Source organism: Pseudoliparis swirei, chromosome 7, assembly GCF_029220125.1.
Source record: "Pseudoliparis swirei isolate HS2019 ecotype Mariana Trench chromosome 7, NWPU_hadal_v1, whole genome shotgun sequence".
Classification (NCBI taxonomy): Eukaryota; Metazoa; Chordata; class Actinopteri; order Perciformes; family Liparidae; genus Pseudoliparis; species Pseudoliparis swirei.
This window is the reverse complement of record NC_079394.1, coordinates 10,861,554-10,884,211: the sequence shown is the minus strand read 5'-3', so window position 1 is coordinate 10,884,211 and position 22,658 is coordinate 10,861,554. Positions and strand designations below refer to the sequence as shown.

At 41.3% G+C, this 22,658-nt stretch overlaps 3 protein-coding genes across 6 annotated transcripts; all 3 read left to right on the top strand.

Moving 5' to 3' along the window:
* Window positions 1-936: 936 nt before the first annotated feature.
* Window positions 937-10,689, top strand: ncaph (non-SMC condensin I complex, subunit H). Of its 2 annotated transcripts, none has more exons than XM_056419244.1 (18): window positions 937-1,021; window positions 1,897-2,114; window positions 2,251-2,341; window positions 2,448-2,540; window positions 3,001-3,118; window positions 3,272-3,408; window positions 3,986-4,175; window positions 5,029-5,111; window positions 5,993-6,168; window positions 6,598-6,743; window positions 7,132-7,238; window positions 7,643-7,762; window positions 8,036-8,143; window positions 8,732-8,875; window positions 9,015-9,125; window positions 9,284-9,360; window positions 9,938-10,013; window positions 10,372-10,689. In XM_056419244.1, exons 2-18 carry the CDS (start codon window positions 1,897-1,899, stop codon window positions 10,429-10,431), a joined length of 2,055 nt encoding a protein of 684 aa, XP_056275219.1. In that variant the 5' UTR covers window positions 937-1,021; the 3' UTR covers window positions 10,432-10,689. The 2 variants fall into 2 exon arrangements, with proteins under 2 accessions (XP_056275219.1, XP_056275217.1); XM_056419242.1 differs by having other exon boundaries at window positions 5,981-6,168.
* Window positions 10,690-12,391: 1,702 nt separating this feature from the next.
* vamp8 (vesicle-associated membrane protein 8 (endobrevin)) lies at window positions 12,392-22,109 on the top strand. Of its 3 annotated transcripts, none has more exons than XM_056419832.1 (4): window positions 12,392-12,598; window positions 16,068-16,229; window positions 18,154-18,355; window positions 21,158-22,109. In XM_056419832.1, exons 1-3 carry the CDS (start codon window positions 12,584-12,586, stop codon window positions 18,340-18,342), a joined length of 366 nt encoding a protein of 121 aa, XP_056275807.1. In that variant the 5' UTR covers window positions 12,392-12,583; the 3' UTR covers window positions 18,343-18,355; window positions 21,158-22,109. The 3 variants fall into 3 exon arrangements, with proteins under 3 accessions (XP_056275807.1, XP_056275806.1, XP_056275805.1); XM_056419831.1 differs by lacking the exon at window positions 21,158-22,109 and adding an exon at window positions 19,418-20,164; XM_056419830.1 differs by lacking the exon at window positions 21,158-22,109 and having other exon boundaries at window positions 18,154-20,164.
* LOC130197252 (uncharacterized) lies at window positions 21,167-22,109 on the top strand. The gene is made up of 2 exons (XM_056419829.1): window positions 21,167-21,256; window positions 21,537-22,109. Exons 1-2 carry the CDS (start codon window positions 21,206-21,208, stop codon window positions 21,867-21,869), a joined length of 384 nt encoding a protein of 127 aa, XP_056275804.1. The 5' UTR covers window positions 21,167-21,205; the 3' UTR covers window positions 21,870-22,109.
* Window positions 22,110-22,658: the final 549 nt, after the last annotated feature.

Here is a 22,658-nt window from a genome sequence, read left to right as displayed (position 1 = left end):
GCAGCAGCAAGCATGTTTACAATATATGCAATCAAATAAAATAAAATATAAAGATTCCTGTCTTTGTCTCTGTTTCTAACATTGTCCATCTAAGCAGAGCGCTGATTTCAAATGTTTCCTCCTTGAAAAAACAATTGTAGATCATTCAATGTACTCACTTTGTGCTTGTTTTAAAAAAATAGTCCCCTGGTGATATGGTGATGCAATGTTCTGCGTCATCTGCATAATTCTGACAACTTATTTTGTTGTTTCCCAAAGATCCTCTGGTCCACTGGGCGAGTCTTTAAGGGTAAGTCCCCCTCAGCCATCTTAGGTGAGAAATCTTCAAAAGTAGGTCCCTGTGAGTATGAGGTGTTATAGGTGCGAAAAGTAATCCATAAACCAGATAAGCACTTTTTTTCAATCTTTTGAATTAAATTTATTTGATTCACTTTAAAATGAATTATTTAAAATGTGGGTTTGTTTAGAGTTTAAGTTTTATTTTGTTGTATTAAGATATATTTAGTTTTATTTTATGTATTAAATTGTATAAGATGTATTTGTTGATTCAATGTATTACGTTTTATTCTATGTATTTTTTTGATTCAATGTATTAAGTTGTTGGATGCATTTTTGGATTTGATGTATTAAGTTGTATTGGATGTATTTGTTGATTCAATGTATCCATGTATTAAGTTGTTAGATCTATTTATTGATTCGATGTATTAAGTTTTATTGGATGGATTTATTTTTAAAGCGATAGATAGCTCTAGTCCACACCCCAATACAGTAGGTGGCGGTAATGCATGTTTCGTTGAATGGCATTGGCCATAAAGCCTAAAGAGAAGAAGAAGAAAATTAATGGTGTGGGCGGGGTTTTACGTAATGACGTATGTTGTGTTACGTAAACCGTTCGGCGCAAAAATTCAAACGGTGAACTGGAAGAAAATCTACTAACTTCTCTGTTGCTGTGTTCGCTGTTTATCGTGAATAAATTGTAACGAGCCACGAGAAAACCCGATTGGATTTTAGACATTTCGAGGTACGTTGAATGGACTAAGTTTTGTGGTTGAGACTTTGTGTGTCAGTAAGCTGGTTAAACAATGATGAGGAAAACACGTTCATCTCGGCTAGCTAATGCTAATGTGATGTTAGCCTAGGTGTCAATGTATAGAGCTGGGGGCAACTTGTTTGTTGTTGTTCGTGATGATTACCCACACAAATATATTGGAAACGATTCACAGTATGTTGTTGTCTTGTTTCCCCAATGTATCAACATTTTCATAAGTGATTTGTTATGGAGAGATAATTTGTAGAAGTTATAGATTACTATACTACTAACGTTAGTAGTGGTCAGATGTTTCGTGTCCTAAAGGTCGCCAGTGAAGACTGAAACCTATTTAATCTTTGTTATTAAAGGTGTAACGTATAGTAAAGGGTGCGCCTTTTGTTTACATCTGCCATTCTTATATCCTCTTGTATGAGACTTGCATGTTCCACTAACATCCTTGTGTTCACATGAAATGGTCAACTATGCTCAACGAGGAGTGTAGGGTGTCAATTAATAGAAACAGAAAAAACAAGGATGGTCTCCACTTATACTATCACTGACTGGTATTCTTCACTGCAAGCCATTTTTCACGCATTCAAAATACTGTAAATTGCCCTTGAAAAATCCTCACTTTACAACTCAGCAACTTAAGTATGTTTAAATTAATATTTTCCATGAAACAAAATGATGCAGTTCAAGTGAGATGCAGGTACTTTTCAGTATGAGTTTTGGTTATGTGTTCAGTATCTATTTACTTTATTTTGTAGCTTTTATCAAATTGAAACAAGCTCCTAGCTATTTTTACAAAACATTTTGACCTATGTCTGCATGTAGACTGTGATTGTGTTTCTTTGTCTCCGGCTTAGATGAGTGCGGGCTCCACACCAGTCTCCCGGATACGTCCAGGATGGACGTCATCCTCTTTGAAGAACAAGGGTCTGTCCCCTGCATCCTGCAGCACCCCACTGCTGACGGCCTTCCCCGGCAATGACGATGAGCAGGAACGACGGCAGCGTCGACGGTCAAGAGTCATTGACCTTCAAACTGCCACTGACTCATCCTTTAATGACTCTGCATCTCATAGGTAAGGTGTAGAGAAGTTTGATTACAGTCTGTCTTCTCGAGTTTACTGTGTTTGAGAGACATTAAACATTTAAAATGATGACTTTAAGCCATTATTTGTCTGCCTTGCTAACGGTTCATTTTATATGTGTATGCAGTGCCTCAGAGACTCCGGCTTCTGTACCAAAGCTGTCAAATGCACAGATCTCAGAGCATTACTCCACCTGCATCAAACTATCCACAGAGAATGTGAGAACATGCACACTGTGTGTATATGTGTATTTATCTGAGTCTTACGACCTGAAGGAAAAAGCTAATCAAAAATACGATTCATTTCTTTTTTCCTTTTTGGCAGAAAATCACCACCAAAAATGCTTTTGGTCTTCATCTGATTGATTACATGGCTGATATTCTCAAACAGAAGGATTCTGAGGTCACAAACTTCAAGGTTTGAGTATTTTATTTATCACATACAGACTTTGTAGTCATCGGTACAAAACATCTGTAACGTATCTTGGATTGATTTTTTTTCTGTAAGTCTGTGATTTCCTTAGAAGAAACAGCGCTCTAGATAGATGATCTGGGTCGATATATAAAAAGTTTTTATGTTATCCATTAAAATTCTGAAGTTCAAGTCTTAAATTAGGCTGTCTAGCACAGTGTTTTATCTGGAGAAAAAAAATATTAGTCTGCTGTTAACCTAATGACACTCGGCTGAAAATAAAACTTATGGGATTGTTGCAATTTATGAAAAAAATATCAATAGAGTGAAGAAAAATACGAGCAGTGTGTCATTCAATATTACCGTTTTCATTGCCCTTTCAGACACATTTGTGATATTGGGCTATATACTGAAAACAAAAATGACATGAGCTGACTATTCTGTGTGTGTCTCTGTCCTCTGAAAGGTGGCAGCTGGCACTTTGGATGCCAGTACAAAGATCTATGCGGTGAGGGTGGATGCTGTTCATGCTGATGCCTACAGGGTGCTGGGAGGCCTGGGGGCTGAGACCAAACCAGGAGATGGTGAGAGTCTCAGCAGTGCAATTTTATTTATTTTAGGTGTTGGATTTTCATTTGAAGCTTTGTTCTACACAATGTAATTAGTGGTCTACCCACATTCTTCCATCATTTAAAGTTTTCTGCATTTCATTTCTCTCATTATTTGTGCATTTACAGACCATGGTCCGAATGAGGAGGACGGAGATGATGGTGAAGTGACTGCCAAGCAGCCGAAGAAAAAGAGACCCCCGAAGAGGACAGTAGAGCGGAACCTAAGCAACATCAATAGTGCAGATTCTGAAAGAAAGTGTGAGGTATGGCGTATATCTTTACAGCACAGTTCGTTGTGCTGCAGATGAAGGGATACTCCAATCCCACTTTTGATCTTCTTAGACTTTCTAATTTTATTAGCTGATTGACTTTTTTTATTTCAATATCTGTTTTTCTTCTGGGTGAAACTGACAATAATATTAACCCATTCCTGATTGGGTAGTATTTTTTATTATTCTGAGGTCTATACTTTCTAAGTTGTGTATGCACTCATGTACAAAGGTCATTTAAATGTTTGCCAAGGCAACAACCCTGCAGTTAGTTTCAGAACATCTTTTAATAATTAAAATGTAACAATCGCCGTGTATCCTCTGAGGACTTAAATTCTAAGTTGATTGAGATAAACACTAGACACGGGTCATCAAGCTATCATCTTAAGCTGTGAGATGTTTATCTAAAGCCGATAGTCCCCTTTACCATACACAACTGATCCTCATGCTCAGATATCAAAAATACATTACCATAAATAAAGGACATTTCACTTTGAAGTCTGTTTCAGTATATTAAGTATTTTTGACCTTGCCACCGTTATCAATGGCTGTGAACTTCTCCCCCACCCAGGTGGACCCCATGTTTCAGCGGATGGCCTCATCGTTCGACGAGAGCAGCACGGCCGGAGTCTTCCTGTCGGTTCTCTTCAGCGAGAACAGTCGCTGCGAGCTGCTGTTTCCCTCCTACATGACCCTCCTGCAGTCCAAACCCTCATACTCTCCTCCACCTCCGCAGGGAGTCCCTGCTTCCCCGTTCATGGGTAAAAACTATTTACCAGGCCTCAATTTAATTTACATAAATTGTGAGGTATTCATTAAACACTGTGACATTGGCGTGTTTGTCATATTGATAGCACTTGCAGGTTGGATGATGTAGAGGCCCTAACACTTTTCCACTTTAAGTCTTGAAGCCACTAGGGGGGGGGGGCATGTTGGACCTGTTCTCATTAGCAGACACCCACCTATATGCCCTTTAATGGTACTGAGCCACCCTGTGTTCAAATGTAGTAAGTGCATGTCCCAATTCACCCGGTGTTTCCCTCAAAGATATAAGAAAGCATAACAACTACATTGTGGCTCCAACAGATGACATTTGAAAATGTTGCTTTATTCCCAAATTATTTCAACCGGCTGGATAGTGTTGCTTGATTGGATGTGCTTGCTCGCTCTTTTTGTGAGCAAATGCTTACGGGTTGTGATTCCAATTTGTCTCGGAGTAATGGCATTATTGAGAGAGTTGGATAATAAGGAATTTGAAGCCGGAGTCAACGCAATAAATGGGAGCCCAACAGGATGCGAGTCAAACACCTGCTAAATACTGAATAACTGTATTTTCCTTAACTTTGCTAGTTTCGTGTCTTCTAATGCAACGCTGCATAGTCTTACAGTGGCTCCTTGTCTTTAGACTCGCCTTCATATTACCAGGGAAGGGGCCACAATGTGGTGTGATAAACTGATAAGAATCAGTGATAGTCAATAATCTGTAGAAACATGTATTTTTAGCTATATAAAGTCTAGATTTTTATCAGTATGTAAAATTGTCGGCTTCTATTTCTGTTATTGGTGTTCAGGCGATTCATACTGAGCATCTTTCTGTGATTTGTTTTTTTCCAGCCGGACTGCAGCGTTCCAAGGAGAAAAGCTCCATCTGCCCCTCACTTCAGGACTTTTCCTTCATGAGCTGGAACCCGGAGCAGGTCAGAGAACCTATTTACCCACTAAACTTAATATTATAAATTGCTCTGATGGAATTCTTTCCCATTTCTCAGATTTATTGGTTATAAAACCGTCAATTGCTCTTACGCGTTTGCTATCTTGAAGGTGGAAAAAACTGTGCCAACGGTACAGAAACGTTCAATCCTTTTGCATATTCTCATTACGTTACCAGTTTATTGATTTATATATGTATATGTTTCTATATGAGTAGCAGAAAAGAAAAGAAATATGTCGCATTCAGGCATTTCCAGCGTATTCGTTTATGGTTTGAGGAACAGGTGAATAAAAATAAAATATTCAAATTGTAAGTTCCTATTAAATTCAACATGTACAGTTTATAAGTGTGACAGGCTTTTTGTAGTTTCCCCTTGTTGTCCAGCAGAGGGAGAATTCACTTATCTTTTGATGTCCTGTTGATCTATCAGTAAATTAAGGAACACACTGTATAATGGAGCAGGCATAGCTACTATGTGAGGTAGTACACTGGGGGCATTACGCTACATGATATGGGTTGCATTCAAATTGGAAACTAATTGCATTCGACTTTTTGATAACGTGACACTCCTATTCTACACTCAAAAAAGGAACGGATTTTGGTATTTTTGCCTTTTCTTGTTTCTTAATTTCCAGCCTACAACCGTAGTGCCCAGTTGATTCTTGGCTCAGGGACACCACTGTTTGGACAATGACATGCTAACCTAAAAGAAGTTTGCCAACAAAGACCAAAGGATGCGTCACCTGGGATCTTCGGCCATAATGTGCATGTCAACATGCTGTAAACACTAAAGTGCTGACAATTCAAGCTTATGGTCCACGACTGTATACTCATATTAGTCTGATTTTCTTCCAGACCATTAATCAGCTCTTGGAGAAGATTAAGCAGGGGGAACACGTGTTTGATGTGAACGCTGAGCCTGAGCCCGAAGAAGATGACGGCCCTGACTTTGACGCTGACTATGAGGAGGGAGGGGGTGACTGTGAGGAGAGATCTAAGGAGTCCAAGGAAGGTTGTGAGGCCTCTGGCTCCGGCAAAGGAAGGTAAGATAGTGGGTTGTTTAATGTCATTGAATAGTGATGTTTGTCTTCTGCTGGGAGGAACTCGCCCTTTAACCAGACCTACTGATTACATTATTTTTTCTGTTTAAAGATTTTTTTATCGCCTCATGCTCAAGTTTCTATACATGGCTCTTTTTTCTGCCCTCTTTCTCTTTTCCTTGTGTTAGGATAAGATGCTAAACCTCCATTAGGTTATATAGCCTCCGCTTAATGTCTACATAAGTTTCGAAATGTATTCATGAGATTTAAGTAATTGCGTTGCCTGTTATCTGGTATTGTTTTTATTTAATTCATGAGGCCATGCTGAATGGGTCGAAATCCAACTCTTGACGGCTTTATGAGCAGAAGGCTGATTTGTGTCTGTGCTTGCTGGTTTGAATGGTTTCTCACGCTGGTGTGATGGTGGTACAGGGATGTGATTCCCATTGGAGAAGGAGACATCGCCACGATGTGTCTGCAGCTGTCCTCTCAGCCCAGGGAGTATTCCTACTTCAGCCCCAGGACCATGGCCACATGGGTCGGACCCGGCTACTGGCAGTTCAAGCCAAAGCACAAGTGTGAGTAAAAATGATGGTTTAACACATAATTGGAGCCATTTAAGGTGTCAAATAAATTGAGCAAGACATGTTAATTATTATTATTATTATTTCTGCATGTAATTGATACATGTCGACAGCCTAGTGCTAAAACATTTTAACACTAAATGACTTCTCATTGTACCGTCAATATGTGGAGAATTGTTTATTATTTTTGTATTGGGATGCTGTGTTACACTGCAGCATAATATATGTACACATTCAGGTTATTTTTGTGTGTTCAGGAATAAATTGGACTTTCACGTTTTCCCTTTAACGGCCAAGATGCTTTTCAATGGTTGTCCTCTGCTGAATGTGTGCAACAACAATAATCCCTCTTCTCTGTTTTCATGCACTAAATCTCCTGCAGTGGACCATTTGCCAGACAAGGAGACGCGTAAAAGGAAGCCCAAGAAGACCTTTGAAATCGACTTCAATGAGGATGTCAACTTTGACACCTACTTCCGCACCACACGGGTAGGAACCCTCTTTGCTTCTGTCAAAACACAATATATACGAGTGTCATCTGGAATACATATTGTCTGGCATTTATTACTTAGTATTAAAGGTGCGACATATGGAAAAATATGTTATCTTGCCAGGAGATTCATACCCCTCCTATCTGTACAGTAAATGTATAACTACAGCCGGCATGGCATAAACCTGGAGACTGGCAAACGCAATACAGTTTCAGCTCTAGTAATCAGAATCCACAAATACAATATGCAGCTAAGAAATGACATCTTGTGAGGTTTTGAGAATACATTTTAACCAAACTGTCTCAATACAGTCAAAGTAAGAGCTTGAAATGATGTAGGAAACCTAAAGCTCTCTTCAATGTATCTGATGTGAATCTCACATTGTCGGCTGTCTCTCCGCAGGCTGCCACCACCAACAGCAAGTCTGCCCTCAGTGCCAGCAACAGGAAAACTACTCTGCCGGCAGAATTCCAGTTTCCCCCAGAGACGTTGTCCCAGCTCAGCCTCAAACCCTCCAGCTCGGTGAGTCTCCTTCACCCCTCGGCTGACGGGGCGGGTGGAAGAGGTCGAAGCAAGAGATGCACACGACAGACATCCTCTTCAGCACTGATATGAGTTAGATGTTGTCTGAAGTATGAAATCTCTATCCACATACACATCAGCATTTGAACAATATTTGACTTCAAACATTTTGTAGACATGCTACAGTCACCATTTGTGCCCTATCTGTGAATACAAGAATACCATCCGTTTGTTTTGTGTACTGACGGACATTTTCTTTTTTGTTTACTCTAGTTAAGTCAAGAAGGCCAGAAACGGCTGTCTGGAGAGCTCGGGGAAGGTATTGGAGACTACGACTACAACAACGCCAACGACACAGCCAACTTCTGTCCAGGTCTTCAGGTCTGACCTCCATCTTGTTATATGGCTTTTGACTAGTTTTTGTCTTTTTGATTTTACCGTATTTTAATAGTCTTTTTTTTAATCCAAGGAGTAGCAGTGAGGTGATATAAAATATTATGGGCATCTAAAGGATATGAGGATGTATACAGCATGCATGGCCCTGGTGGATGCACAGGATGTTTTTGGGGGAGCAATCTGATCTGTTTAAATAACTCTCGTCCAGCTGCTTGATATTAAACTTAAAACTAAAAGCTGGTGAGCAGGGAGAGTCTATAGCGCGTACGGTGGTTTAAATTGATCAATTCTGTTATTTATCAGCCCCTGTCCCACATATTGGGATTGGACCAAATATAGGATTTAATCACAGATGGCGATGAAAAGTTAATCGTGGTCAATATCCATTATCGATATAATCATAAATATTGTCACAATGACTTTTCTTCCACGCTGTCATGGGACTGTAGAATCGGCTAAATGTGAGGCCTGCCAATGTCCTAACGGGAACCAAAGATAGAGGATCCTCATGAGCGAATAAAACTGATTGGGAACCACATCTCAAATTGTGTCTTTGGCCATCTTCCTCATCAGGGCGGCGACAGTGATGATGATGGCGAAGGGTTTGCCGGTTCAGACGATACACAGCCTTCGAGTGACAGTATACCTGCGCCCTCACAAGCTCAAGAGGGTATCGCAACCTACGGGGAGGACGATCTGGTACCTCAACCATACAGGGTGAGTAGCACAAGGTCTTTGCTGTGTAGAGGTAGCATCCCTCTGCTCAAACACTTCTCTTAGAATATTTTCGAATCATGAATTTCGACTGATCTAGAGCTTAATTTGTTCCTACCAGTTAAAATACTTTTTTTTGTAGGTCAATAAGATTGAGATACATTATGCCAAAACAGCAAAGAAGATGGACATGAAGAGACTCAAAAACAACATGTGGAGTCTTCTGACCGAAAGCTCCGAGAAACCCACAGAGGTAGGTACCACTGATGGACCGGCTGTCTGCCTCTTTTGAAACTCAAATCTTCAGTCATTGCTCACATTTGGGGGGTCGTGTAGACATTCATACAGATTTAGCTGTGTATATATCTGTGTGCTTCTGTATTATCAGTTATGCCTTATTGTTCCCAACAGGAGGAGGATACTGTGGAGCAACCAGAAGTGTGTGGGGAGAAAGTCTTCAGTCAGACCACTCAGACGCTGCTTCAAAGGTACTAGCAGGTCACCTACTATGCCCGTCATGGCCCGGTACTAATGAGGAACAATAATGACTGAATAGCTCACCAAAAACTAGGCGTGCATAAATATGTACAGCTCTTCAATGCCTTTGATTGGGGCTTCTCCTTGGACATAGAAGTGTAGATTTAAACCGTCTCTCCAGTGTCTAAATGATTTTCATCTGCAGGGTTACATCAACTGGTTTGATCATTATAAAACTGGTGGTTCAAGTCAAACAATCTGATTGGTTGATGGTCGTTATCTCATAACCACATAACACTGTTATGCACAGTCAATATCTCTTGGCGTCTGAGAAAAGAAAAGCACAGGTTACAGGGGGAATGTGCTAACGCTTGTTGCAAATTGGAAAAATGAAAAGTAAAATTCTATGTGGATTTAGCCTAGTGCATCTACATAATTTGAACCCAACTGTAAACCAGCTGGAAGCTGAACTTAAAAGTACTATTTCATTTAAGGCACCATTCGAACAGCATGATTGCTGAAATGGAAAAATGTACTGTGTATGTATGTCTTCATCCTTTCTCTCTCTCTCTCTTTGTGGTGATCCAGATTGCCCAACATGATGGCTCAGAACCTGTCGGTGCCTCTGGCTTTTGTTGCTCTGCTTCATCTCGCCAACGAAAAGGTGAGAAATTGTTTGTGCTCTAAGTTTATCAGTAAGAAAGAAAACTCTCCAGTCTATGCGTAAGACAATCTTTTTTTCCTTCCAATCATGCTCTAATTGTGATAAGACGGAAAATAATATGCATGGTTAAAACACGACTAATGTATTCTACTGTGAATAGTTGTGTTCATCGCCTTCTGAATGTCTAATTATCCTGTAGATATAACATGAAATACCTCAAACTAAGAATGTAGAAGAATTTGCTTCGTCTTACAAACATTTGAGTCATTGAAGTGGTCTTATTTAAACCTGTGGGCATATATTAGGGGGGAAATGCAAAAGTATGCATGTTTATTTATACTTGTTTTGTCTTTCGCAGAATTTGGAGCTGGTGAGGGTTGATGACATGTCCGATATCATTATCAGACAAGGCCACTGAGGAATGATGGAATGTTGCTTGGAACATCGCTGCTGTTCTCTACTTCTGTCTTTTTTTAATCTTTACTGTTTTTCTGTTGTACCTCTGTGACACTCGCTTTTTTAGATGTATTGCTTTTTATGGTATAAAAAAAAAACTCTTTAAAAGTAATTCTGCCTCTCCTCCTTCACTAGTATTTCCTTCTTGTATTATTCTGTAGATAATTTAACTGCTCAACCACCATACAAAAATGTATATTGTCAAAATAAATAAAAGCCTTTTTTCTAAAGTAGAGTTTAATTCAGTCATTAAGCCTTTTCCCTCATAATTATTGTTTAAAAAAAATTCACCAGACTATTTTTAGCACGCTTCCTAATAACTGCCGGACACACTGGGCCTGCGTTGTCTGACGTGACTTCAGATCATGAACAGTATCGACGCCTCGCCACCGCCTTCCGAGATGGAGGCGAAACCGGTCCGACAGGGCCGGTGCAGCTGGGCGGGTGGGTGGGGCTCTATGACGTCAGCACGTCAAGGCGCTGCAGGACAGGGAGGAGTCACCCCGACAGCTGCTCCGCATTACCAGCTCCTATCGCGACATCTTTATCAAATTAAATGTGATCTGTGACATGGAACGTAGCTGCTGAGGGGGAGGTAGTGATGTAATGAGTTTCCATGGTCTACAATGTTGCCATCAACAATACAACATGAGAATTGATGAATTTTCTTAAGCCAATTAGGAGATTAAGATTTATTAATGTGTCTATTCCTGTGAATACATGCACGTGTGGGCCTGAGAGTGCATGATGAAAGAACTTTCTTGTGATTTGGCATGCAGATAAATCATATAACATGTCACTGATGCATCGATACCGTGGGAGGCAAACAAGAGTTAAGAGTTATTGAGAGAAATCTTGCTTTCTCGGGGTAAAAACAAGTATTTATGTGAATCAATGCCTGTGTGAAGAGTCTGATGTTAGACTCAACCCAGTAGTATTGCTCCTTGCATTCAAGAGTCAATTGGTTTTAAATTAAAGCACGTTTCACATGTTCACTGTTTATTTCGAATATTTACTATATTAAGTGTCCCCACTTCTGATTTGTTTGGTTGGAAATGTCATTTTGATAAACCTTACTCCCCCAAAAGCTGGCAATTAAAATTCCAGTTGAATAATACATACAATTATTCCTGTTACAAAATATGAAACTATTGTTTTTGTAGCCTAGCTATTTCATTATAAATAACTTTTTCTTGGTGAATGAATATTATTGGTTAGGTGGAATTTAATTAAATTTGTGATTATCTCATCCCAATGAGGAGTGTGATTCTTAGTGGCAGGTTGCTATAGGCTCACCTTAAATGTTAGTCTGGCTCTCTTGGCACACCTTCCAACTTTTCATTTGTCTTTTTGTTTGATCATAAACACAAAACACAACATGCCCTCTATAGCTCACACGAGTCACATATTGACATTGATAACGATATCATTGTGTTCTCCTAATGATTGAGTAATAAGGCGTACAGACAACATATGATCACCTTGAATGAACACCTTGACGCCATCCAAATCAACAAGTGTGGCGATCCACATCAAGTTGTAGTTGTTGTTGCACAACAGTGCTTTCAAAATAAAAGCAAGTTGCATTGTGCAATTGGCGCGCGACCTGGATGGTAAAAAAATGCATACGGTCAATACAAATACGATGCACTACAATAACAATTAAACACGTGTGAAATCAAATAAAAAAAGTGTTTATGCTAAATCGAAAATTCACAAAATCACAAAGTCAAGCCAATATGTGTGCAACTGTATTTATGAAGGTGAAATATGGTTAAACAACTTACACACGTGGTTCTTAATCGTATTAACACTGCAAAGTAAAAAATACATTTTAAAAATAAAAAAGTGCTTTATTTTGAAAAACACGTCCGTACCGGGAAAGCCCGGTTGTGTTATAAGCCACTTGACGGTCAAAGCGGAGGAATTCCGTTTGAAGGAAAATAAATCAACAACCAGGAAGTTAAACAGAGGAGGAAACGTATCCGCTGTGTTGGAACAGCTAAACTCTCAAGATATCTAAATACTTTTAAAGTTGTTGTTTTTTTAGACAGCCTGAAGTGAAAGAAAGTCGAGCCGCCGGGTTGTGGTCCGAGGGAAGAGTCTCCAACAAGATGGACTTTGATCCGGTAAGAGATAAAAAAGAGTTGGACCTTCTCCGTCCTCTCCGTGTTTAACACCACACTAGATGCAACAGGTGTATTTCCGGATAAAATAAATGAGCTTTTTGTTGCATTAATTGTTGTTATCATGGTCGCTGGTGAGAAAAAGAAGTCCCGGGAATAAGCGAACAAAATGGCCTAATGACTGCAGCCGCTGCAGAGTAAAAAGAAAAGAGTCAAAGGAGACTTTAACGGTGGTATTGTTCGTGGAGTTAAACTAATGTTGGCGTCAGGGACAAAAACAACTTTAAAACAGTCAGTTATTCATTTCCGTTGTTCCAAAAGTACCAGACGTTATTTGTCCGCATATATTTCACAACTGTGCTTCAGGTATTTCTTGGTGTTGAGTCTGGCGCCTGTAACCAAACTATTGGGGAAAAAATGTGTCTCCGACTCCGGACATTTCTTATTAACTGCCCAATTTAGCTCTACTATACTTAATCTTTCGCTCACTGAGATCAGCCACTTGTTTGTACCGCGCGTGTCCAGCTAGTTGCGTTATATTTGGCACATTAACACATACAGGTGTAAAAGTGTCCATGGTATTGAGTGGAGGCTTGCTTCGCTGGAATTAGCATTACATTATTCTATCTACCTTAATTATATACCTTCAGCTATATGACCAGTTGTAGCTTGAAACAGCTGATTTTGTTTAATTTGACTGAACATGTTTAAATTAGCGTCAGCTGTCAGGACTCAAGGGTTTCCGAACCCTCCCAGAATCTTCAAGAAGTAAATTTAAGGTTGACTTTATTTTTTAATTTAATTAAAATTTTTGAATCTTCGAAATAGTTCCTTCCTGGTTCGGCCCCTGCTGTGCTATAAGCAGGTCTGTGATGCGGGTTTTTTCGAACTTTAGACAGTCATCATTACCAAAGAAAGGCCTGGGGCTCCTGGGCCTCTGGTGGAGGCTTTTTAACACGAAGTGCTATATCTTCCACCTTTTAAGCAGTTAGAAAAATGCAAACTTTGCATTCCCTCTCTTTGAAATAACAAAATATTTGGGCTTAAGCCTCCAGTCTGACTTAACTGTTGAGGCGAAGAGCTAAACCAACAGGGTTCTCCCGAAGCCTTCGGCATGTATTGGTGTCGGTTCTACGTCAGCATTCGTCAGGGTGCTTTGATAAAAGGAAAATCTCGCTGCCCATACAGATTCCCGTTGTTCCATATTTGACTAGATTAGGAAGTGAGCAGTGAGGATTCAACGTGGCCTCATGTAATCCATCCTTTTTGTATTTAAATCTGTAGACACATGTTTTAACTGGACATATTTAGATTTATTCCGTTCACATTTTTGAGATCCCCTTTCCTTATGTATCCTTCTTCCGTATGCATCAGATAAGTATTTATTACACGGTGCCTCATCGTCAGGCTTTTGTTTGAGTTGTGAACTTTTACTGGAGGACTGAACTCATTTCTGTTTTCCTACTTGAATATTTGAGTAGGACACTTAATGTAGCCGTCAATGTTTGAACGTCTTGTTCAGAGAATGTTTCTTTCTGAGAATGTGGATACTTGATACCTGTCGGCCATTCAGTGGGCCTCGAGGAACAACGACGAGCACTGGAGAAGGAAAAAGACAGAGAGAACACAACGGCATCCAAAAACAATGCTAAAATATATAATATAAATGGGGACGTAAAAAAAAATATCTTCAATGGAAAAACAAAAGCAACAACACAAAGTGTGCATGATCAAAAAACATTGACACATGTCTGTTTTGAGATGCAATCCAGAAGAAATGAAAGGGGGGAAGATGAACAGAAGAAATAGAAGAGCAATGAAAGAAGAGAAATAATGAACCAAAAGAGAATGACATAGCTTATTTTTTGACAATAAAAGAATGAAAATGGGAACAATGGGGCGAGGGAAGAAAGGAATAGAGAGACGATAACAGGAGAGGAGGTTGACGGCAGGTGACTCAGCGGAACCAGCTCCGTCTCCTAGAGACACTTTTTGTTGACGGTCTGGTGCTGGCTCATGGGACACGGAGCTTCCTGTCCATAAAACACACCTCACATTTCTGCGTTGAAATCACACCTCCCGACTGCGTAAGATGACGCCTTATCTTCACGGGGAGTGCGGACGCATTGTGGCGGGCGTTTCCAGAAGTGGAGGAACACTGGTTCCAATGCCAGGAGGCTGCGCTGTCATGTGCAGCAGCCCGAGGGACTGGGAGGACTCTCGGAGCCGCCGCCATTAGTCGTCATGCGCACTGTCGTCTAACAATAGAACGATGGAGAATAATTTGTATTCCTTTTGCGTCGGGCAGATGAAGCCAGTCCCTAAGGGATGGGAGGAAATAAATAATGGAGGCCTTGTTGTGGTAAAAACGCGTGTCTGGAGAACCGATTTGAACGGCCAGTCACTTTTAATATCATAGTTTATGATTGTGTGACCTAGAGTCAGTGTATACAAAGAAGAAAAACAAGGAGTTGATCCTTTGACTGACTCTTGAGGGACGCCACATGATGTCAAGGAGCAGACAAACTAATCCAAAGATGTTAGACACACAGACTGGAGGTGAGACGTGGACGTAGTCGTCATGTCATCCAGTGTCAGAAATACACGAGGGCAAAGGGCAAAACTGCCCTCAAGAAATATCATTTTGCCCCTGATGTCACGAGGAGAGGGGCGAAAAATGCCCCCAGAATTTCCTCTAATTACCTTCGCATTGAAAATGCGGAAGGTTATGTTTTGATCGCCGTGTATTTGTATGCATGCGTGCGTGCGTGTTATTCGCATAAGTCAAACAGTATTAAACCAAATCGCATGCATTTTGGTGGGATGATTGGTTATTATCCGGGGACCATTTGATTAGATTTTGGGATCGATCGGGTCAAGGTCATGAAAAGGTCAAAATCCTCTTTTTACCATAGCACGGTCAATTTGTATCCAATTGGCATGCAACTAATGCCAAAATGTTCATAATTCAATGCCCAATCTTGTGATATGCGAAGGTATGCGCTCTACCGAGTGCATATTCTAGTTATTTAATGAACTTGTCAAAAACATCGTCGCCTATGGGACCTGGTCACGTTGCCATAAGTTTTGATTTTGAATCAGTATATTTATTATTTTGAACAAAGGTTAAATGTTATTTCACAAGGTTTCAAAAAGTGCCTCAATTTCTTTTTAAATGCCCCTAGATTTCAGTCAGTGGGGGCAAAAATTGCCCCCTAAAAAATATGTAAATGTTGTACCCTGTGTCATCCATTAGTTGGTTGACTTTCTTTGATCCTGGTCATCACCATCTTGGTTTTGTTTTTTTGCAACCGGCGACGGGAAGCGTCCATTATCCTGAACTTCTTTTGCAGTGCGACACTCTTATAAACTACAAGATAAAGTGTGGACGGAGATCGCAACTCACTTGTGTTAAACTTTGATAATTAACAAATTTTCTGAAACTACCCTTTTTTCTGTCCCCTTTTCCCAGGAGCGAGGAGACGAGGCGGAAGAGCCAAAGGGCAAGGTGCAGACCTTGAAGGACCAGGTGGATGGAGTGAAAAACATCATGACTCAGAACGTGGACCGGATCCTGGCCCGAGGAGAGAGACTGGATGACCTCATGGGCAAGTCGGAAGACCTGCAAGCAGGGGTGAGTCTTACCACACGAGTTTCATACGCACCGTTGCTGTGCCGTGACTTTGTAAACAAAGAGCTTGATATGCAAAGACTTCAGGGATAATGCTCAGGCCAACCAGTATAACATGTCGGATTCAAGACATTACAGCACACACATGAACCTGACCGAGTCGGGCCTTTTTCTTGCGCTAACTTAAACTTTGAATTGAGCACCTTTTTTTTAGCAAGGCATTTTTGATTAAGTTCATTAACCCAACAGCCATTGGTCTGAGGTTTGAATGCCTCGCTGCACAGGCTGTGTCGACCTCCTTCATGACCTTTTGATTTAGTCATAGCAGCAACAGCACAGGTGTAACTGATGACATTTTTTATCAGTGTCCCAGGAAGCCATACTAATACTCCATTATGTATATTATAATATATATCCCTCATGTATATATTTTATTTCCTCTGTATATTTAGTATTTTACTATTAGAATTTAATTTTGTGTTTTATTTTTATCTTTTAATAATGCTCTAATGTGCACCTGCTGCTGTGATCCTGAAATGTCCCCAACTGTGGAACTAATAAAGAAATATCTAATCTAATCTTATCCATTCCCAGATTGAATTCAGTTTATTTTATGTAGCCCAATATCACGAATTTAAGAAATCAAGAAATAGAAAAAAAGGGAAGAGACCTTCAAGAGAGCAACAAAGGAGGATCCCTCTCCCCGGATCGACGGAAGCAATATGTCATGTGACCAGAAGGAATCATGACATAATAGTTCGTAGTCGGCAAAGAACACATCCAGAAAGGAGGGAGGGGGGGGGGTCATCAGCAGGGCCATGACAGGAGGCCGTCAAGGTAGTCGGGTAACGCGGCATCCTTAAGTCGCTACGATACAAAGCAGCGCTATTTGACAGATGAAGGGTGTTGACATTGCGTTGTTTTCATGTGATGTGCGTTCACAAACAGTGCGCTACACGGTACACCTCAAAGTAACCACATGACGCGGGAAATGTCTGCTATGAAAAAGACCCAATGCTCATCGGAGGAAAGGAAGTGACCACTGCCTGCACAACTACACAACCTGTAGTTGTCCAGGAGGTGTTGTTTCACATGGAACTCAAGGAGCTGTACAAAATGTACAACCTCCTGCCATCTCCCACATCTGACCTTTCTCACGGCAGTCATTTTGACATGTCACAGCGGTATAAACTCTGCTGAATCTAATAATAACATTAATTAAGACTGTTTCATTTGGCTGTGCCAGAAAGCCATGCGAGTGAACCAGCATGCACAATAGCAGCAATGTAGTCCTGTCAATGGCACATGATGCAGGTGTGGAGAAATCCATACATTTCAATTCAAATTGATGCAGGCTTGGGATCTTTAAACTCCTCCCATTAGCAGATCATCTCGGCCGAACGGATTTCTCGAGATTGTCAAGCGGGGTGAATCCGGTAGTGTCAGCGCAGATTAAGTGTTAGCTTGGTTCTGGATCTCTTAATCAGTTCTCATTGACGCCTGTTTCCATCGGTGGAAAAACGGTCCTACATTTGTCGGTTGGATTGAGGACGTCATCTTCCATCCAGTTTATTGCCAGTCGGGGACCTTCGTGGCGTGTCACCCCCCCCCCCCCCACCCACCCTTCTCTCCACAGATCCTCTCTACACCACCAGCTAGCTAAATAAAGGCGACTTAAAAAGCTTACCTGTGCATCTGAAAGAATAAAAGCGACACTAATTCGTAAATGATATCTCGTTTGTTTTATTTATTTGATTTGGCTGCAAAATGTCTCCTCAATTGAAGAGTTTAAAGCCGTTTCTAAAGCATTAGTTAGAGCTAAACGATAACAAAACAAGAAATCCCACACATGGCGCCTCTAACAGAGATTCAGACCACCTCCCATTGTGTTGCTCTCATCCATTGTCTCGTCTTCCTCCCCGCTCAGGCTCAGCACTTCAAGCAGACGTCTCAGAAAGTGGCTCGCAGCTACTGGTGGAAGAACGTGAAGCTGGTGGTGATCATCGTGGTGGTCGTCCTCATCGTCATCCTCATCATCATCCTGCTGGCCACCGGAGTCATCCCCGTCGGTGCCACCGTGCCTCCTCTAGTCAATCCCACCCCCAAGCAGCCATAAACACCAAAATAATGTAAATACAATCAACAAACACATTGTTATTGCACTGTATGCAAAGTAATATATAGACTGGAGCAAATAACTGCTGTCTGGTGACATCTTTTCTTCTTCCGCGTTAGTTTCTACTGGTTACTTTCGTGCTTTTAGTGGAATTCAAGGACTTTAATGGCACATAGTTTTTGAAACTCTTAAAAGCACCATTCCAGCGTAGCCATTCATGAATTTGTGGGAAATGGAACAAGATCCGAGGCCCGACGGCAGCGACAAGCCCAGTCCCTGTTCTCCGAGGACGCCACGCAGCAGCTCCTCTTTGTTGAACCGCTTCACCACCAACGGTTATCGCGTCGGTGGTGAACGGTCAAAGAGAGAGTCCCTTTTTTAATGTGTGTTACCTTAATGTGTGCGAGAGGAAATGATGAAAGTGGATTTCTCAAGTCTCTTACGAGACATTATTTTGGCCTTGATCGTTCTCACTTCTGCACCTTTTGTTACAAGGGGCCGTTTGTATCGTATGAAAGATGAAGTTTCTAATGGAAATCCGGCAATGCGTTGTTGCTTTTTTTGCCGTTTAATTTGAAACAATTTTAGGTCACTCTATATTTTGATAAAACGCTGAATTGTGTGTTGGATATGTCGGTCACCATTTGTGGGCTTACTTTTCAAAGTGCTTCCAATCTCTTTGTAGTCAGAAAATCTAGAAAAAGTAATTATCCAGAGAAATTATTTTAAAAATGTATACACTTGGTACTTCATGCTTCGCGTTTGTAACGGCACACAGTCAAAGTTTATACTCCGGAGTCCAGGAGTGCATCTTTAAATGTTCATCGGAGTTAAAGCAGCCGATGACGGGATCTGAAGTTTGAAATCGACACAGCGTTTTGCAGTTCTGAGTGTTTCTACTCGACGTGTGTGTGGTCCTTTTAGGAGGGAAGCTCACACAACGTTGTAGATGTGTACTCTGCAGTATTTGTCTCTTTTTTTGATGTTTCCTAATGGCGCTTTAACTCATGAAATATTGCAGTTTTAAGTGCGTGACCTTTTGTACTTTGATAAACTTCTGTTCCCACGCTTCTAGTTTTTGGTTCCTCCAGCCAACCAGCTGAGAGAGCGATCATTTACAGCTCCTCCATGGCGCCCCCTGCTGAGTTCATGTCAACCAGTAGACCCCCGCACTCAGAATACAAGTCTCACCTGCTGTTACAGTACCAGTTTAGCTTCACAGAGGTCAGAATGAGACCCAATATGAAGTGTAAATAGTCGAGATGCTCTCACCATTCTGTATATTTGCATCAGCTTTTGACTAATGTGTTAACTGTTCTTCTAGAGGCTATTTATTTAATACTTTACCTTCTATTTTTTTTTTTTTTATCAAAAATGAACCAATGAAGGCTGCATGTGATTTCTATTCAAACAGTTAATTCAGAATGATTGATCATAACATGCTACAGTTTAATTAATCTGCTGTTAATCCTTTTCTAGAAGTAAGTATAACAATGAGGCTCTGTGTTGTGTTTTTAATGTGGCTCTGGGGTGTAGCATCCCTAATGCTCTTTCATACACTCATTCTAAACCTCTTAATGCTGCGTGTGTGTGTGTACCAACACGATCACGTTGCTGTTCATTGCTGCAGCCGGTCTTCAACTAGTTGTCATTTGGAAATCAACATGTTCCCAAACGGATGAAATATCAAAATCCTGCTCTGTTGACCTGTGATGTTTGTGAATGTTTTGGTTAACAGAATTATCAGTGGCCTCATTCTGATGTTTTGTGGCATTTAATGGTTTTAATGGTCGGATATGAAATAAATACTATTTTCTCTCAACTCTGTTCTCCTCTCCTTTGCTGTTTGCTGAAGTGCGACAGGTTGGCGATGGAGGAAATAGCCCAAAAGGGTGCATTAAACCAAAAACGGGGAAAAGGATAATGTAAATGAATAAAGAGATAACCTAATTCTATTTTGTATTTTTTGGGGGGGGAAAAACCCAAACATTGAATTTTCATTATTATTTTCGTTTTAGCTTTCAAACAAAAGAAATAATTCATGACTGGTCCCGGACATGCCAAGCAATAGCAGTACAATATTTCAGTCTGGACATACACTACCGTTCAAAAGTTTGGGGTCACTGAAAAAGAAAAAAAACTTTAAAGCACTTTTTTTTTTTCAATGTAGATAACATTAAATCTAGGTTCTAAGTATTCTATTCTAGGTGGAAACGTCTGGTTTTTAATGAAATACTATCACTCCAGTGTTCTAATGGTATATTGTGTAACGCCTTCGATGACTAATGAAGGGTTATAAAACCCTTTTGATGTTGGCACAGTTGAAAACAATTATGCTGGTGAGAAGCTACAAAACTGGCCTTCCTTTTGAGCTCGAAATTTGAAGAACAGAATTAATATTTCAACTAAAAATCATTTTCTAACCTTGTTAATGTCTTGACTATTTTCCATTCATGTTGCAATTAATTTGATAAATAAAAGTGAGTTTTCATGGAAAACACAAAACTTTTGAACGGTAGTGTAAGTGGTGAACAGACCGACCGAAGGAAAGACCGACATTCCCTTCAGGGACGGGTGGGACGTTCATGCCCATGACAGCAGAAGAGCTGGTGCTCTGAAGTTAATTTGCTCTTTTAAAGTGTCATTATGATGTCATCTGTGGTGGAACAGGTCAGGGAGGAGTCGATCCTCAGTCTGAATCAATGGGCCCTCAGCGTTGTCGTGAACGGCAGTTTAATTTGACGGGACGGGCAGAAAGACTTAAAGTTAAATTGTAATAATTTTGTTTGTTGGACTTTTGATTTTTACCTGCTAGTAACTTGATGCCACCAGTGAACCAGTTTTTCTGGAAGCTCAAACAACCATGACATGCGACAGTGTTACCACAAACACAGAAAGGGACCAGATGGACATGGTAAGTGAATAGTCAGCTAATTTTTATAAGCAACAGAGGAAAGTTTGTTTTGGCAGAATGCTTCTTAAAAAAAAATGCTGTGACCCTTTTAATCTGTGGTAATCGATGGGACACGTTAGCTGCTGTGAACTGCATTGATTTGTTTTGTTCCAGAACTAATTATGATTGAGAAAGATACAAAGAGTGTCAGTAAATGGACTTAATTAGAAGTGTTCTCTCTGTTGGTTTCCTGTTATTATCGACTTCTGACATGCCTGCTACAAACTGCTGAGAGGTCCAGGACCCGTCGGAGCTGCCCACTCCCGAGCCCCAGTACCCGTCGGTGCTGCCGACCTCCGAGGTCCAGGACCCGTCGGAGCTGCCGACGACCCCTGTACCCCGGGACCCATCGGCGGAAGGCCGACCCTGGTTCCCCGTGACCCGACGCCGCTACCGACCCCTGATCCCCGGGGCCCGTCGGCGGCGCCTATTGCCCCTGCCCCGTCTCCATCCCGGTCAGTCCCCGCTCCCCGTCCCCCGGTCGACCCCAGAGGTCCCTCCTTCCGAGCCCGGTTCCCCAGAGCCCCCTCCTCCGCCCAAGCTCTCATGGGGGGGGGGGGGGCAGGGGGAGTAGGTTAGGCCGGATGGAGCCCCGGCCTAAATCAAGTGGTGGGGATATATGGCAGCTGTCCCCAATCTGGCCTCGGCTGCTGGCTGGTTGGTAATCAGTCAGCTGCTCTGACTGATTGGCAATCAGTCAGCAACCGATGCTGCTTGTATAAAAGGGCAGCAGAGCTGGAGGGAGGGGGGAAGTGAGCGGAGGCGCAGGTTTTGCGGTCTGCTGTGTGTGTGAATAAAATGTCGTTCAACGAAACCTCGTGGTGCCTGACTGGTCCTTGGTGCTGGTGGGGGAAACCCACGGGTAGCGGCGTGAGACCTGCTACAGCGTGTTATTACTGTAACTAGCGATAAACTAAACACCTGCTGGAATCTCACAACCTCCAGCTGTCTGACGCACACATTCTGTTTATTCATAGCAGGGAGAAGCACAGCTGTATTTCATCATGTTGATGATGGCACTGTTCAATTTAGCTTCGTAGGGTTAGTCGCTCGAGGTAAAAGTGGTATGAGGAGACGGGGTGGTCCTAGGCTGGTCAGTCAGTATCTCTGCAACGCAAATCCATATTTGACATACCATCAGCACTGTGAGCTCTTCACATGTTGATGAGGATGTTCTTTTTATGTTTTAAACTAAACTTTTGGTCCTAAACATTGCATCTTCAACATATGGCCTGTGGTTTTGATCTTAGTGTATTTCTTTTTACGTTGCTCTGTCAAAAGGGCAATAAATTGTCATTATAGGCTTTCGGTACAAAATAGTTCTCAATGGTATTTGATCCAGGTGTTAGAGGAGGAAGCCAGT

What these genes read in the sequence shown, in the direction of transcription:
- ncaph (XM_056419242.1), top strand. Translation starts at nt 1,897, where the DNA reads ATGAGTGCGGGCTCCACACCAGTCTCCCGGATACGTCCAGGATGGACG. An exon ending in TGAGCTGGAACCCGGAGCAG is followed by an intron (nt 5,112 to 5,980) that starts GTCAGAGAACCT and finishes ATTTTCTTCCAG; the next exon opens with ACCATTAATCAGCTCTTGGA. An exon ending in GCTCCGAGAAACCCACAGAG is followed by an intron (nt 9,126 to 9,283) that starts GTAGGTACCACT and finishes TGTTCCCAACAG; the next exon opens with GAGGAGGATACTGTGGAGCA.
- vamp8 (XM_056419832.1), top strand. An exon ending in CGGAAGACCTGCAAGCAGGG is followed by an intron (nt 16,230 to 18,153) that starts GTGAGTCTTACC and finishes CTCCCCGCTCAG; the next exon opens with GCTCAGCACTTCAAGCAGAC.
- LOC130197252 (XM_056419829.1), top strand. Translation starts at nt 21,206, where the DNA reads ATGACATGCGACAGTGTTACCACAAACACAGAAAGGGACCAGATGGAC. An exon ending in AAAGGGACCAGATGGACATG is followed by an intron (nt 21,257 to 21,536) that starts GTAAGTGAATAG and finishes TGAGAGGTCCAG; the next exon opens with GACCCGTCGGAGCTGCCCAC.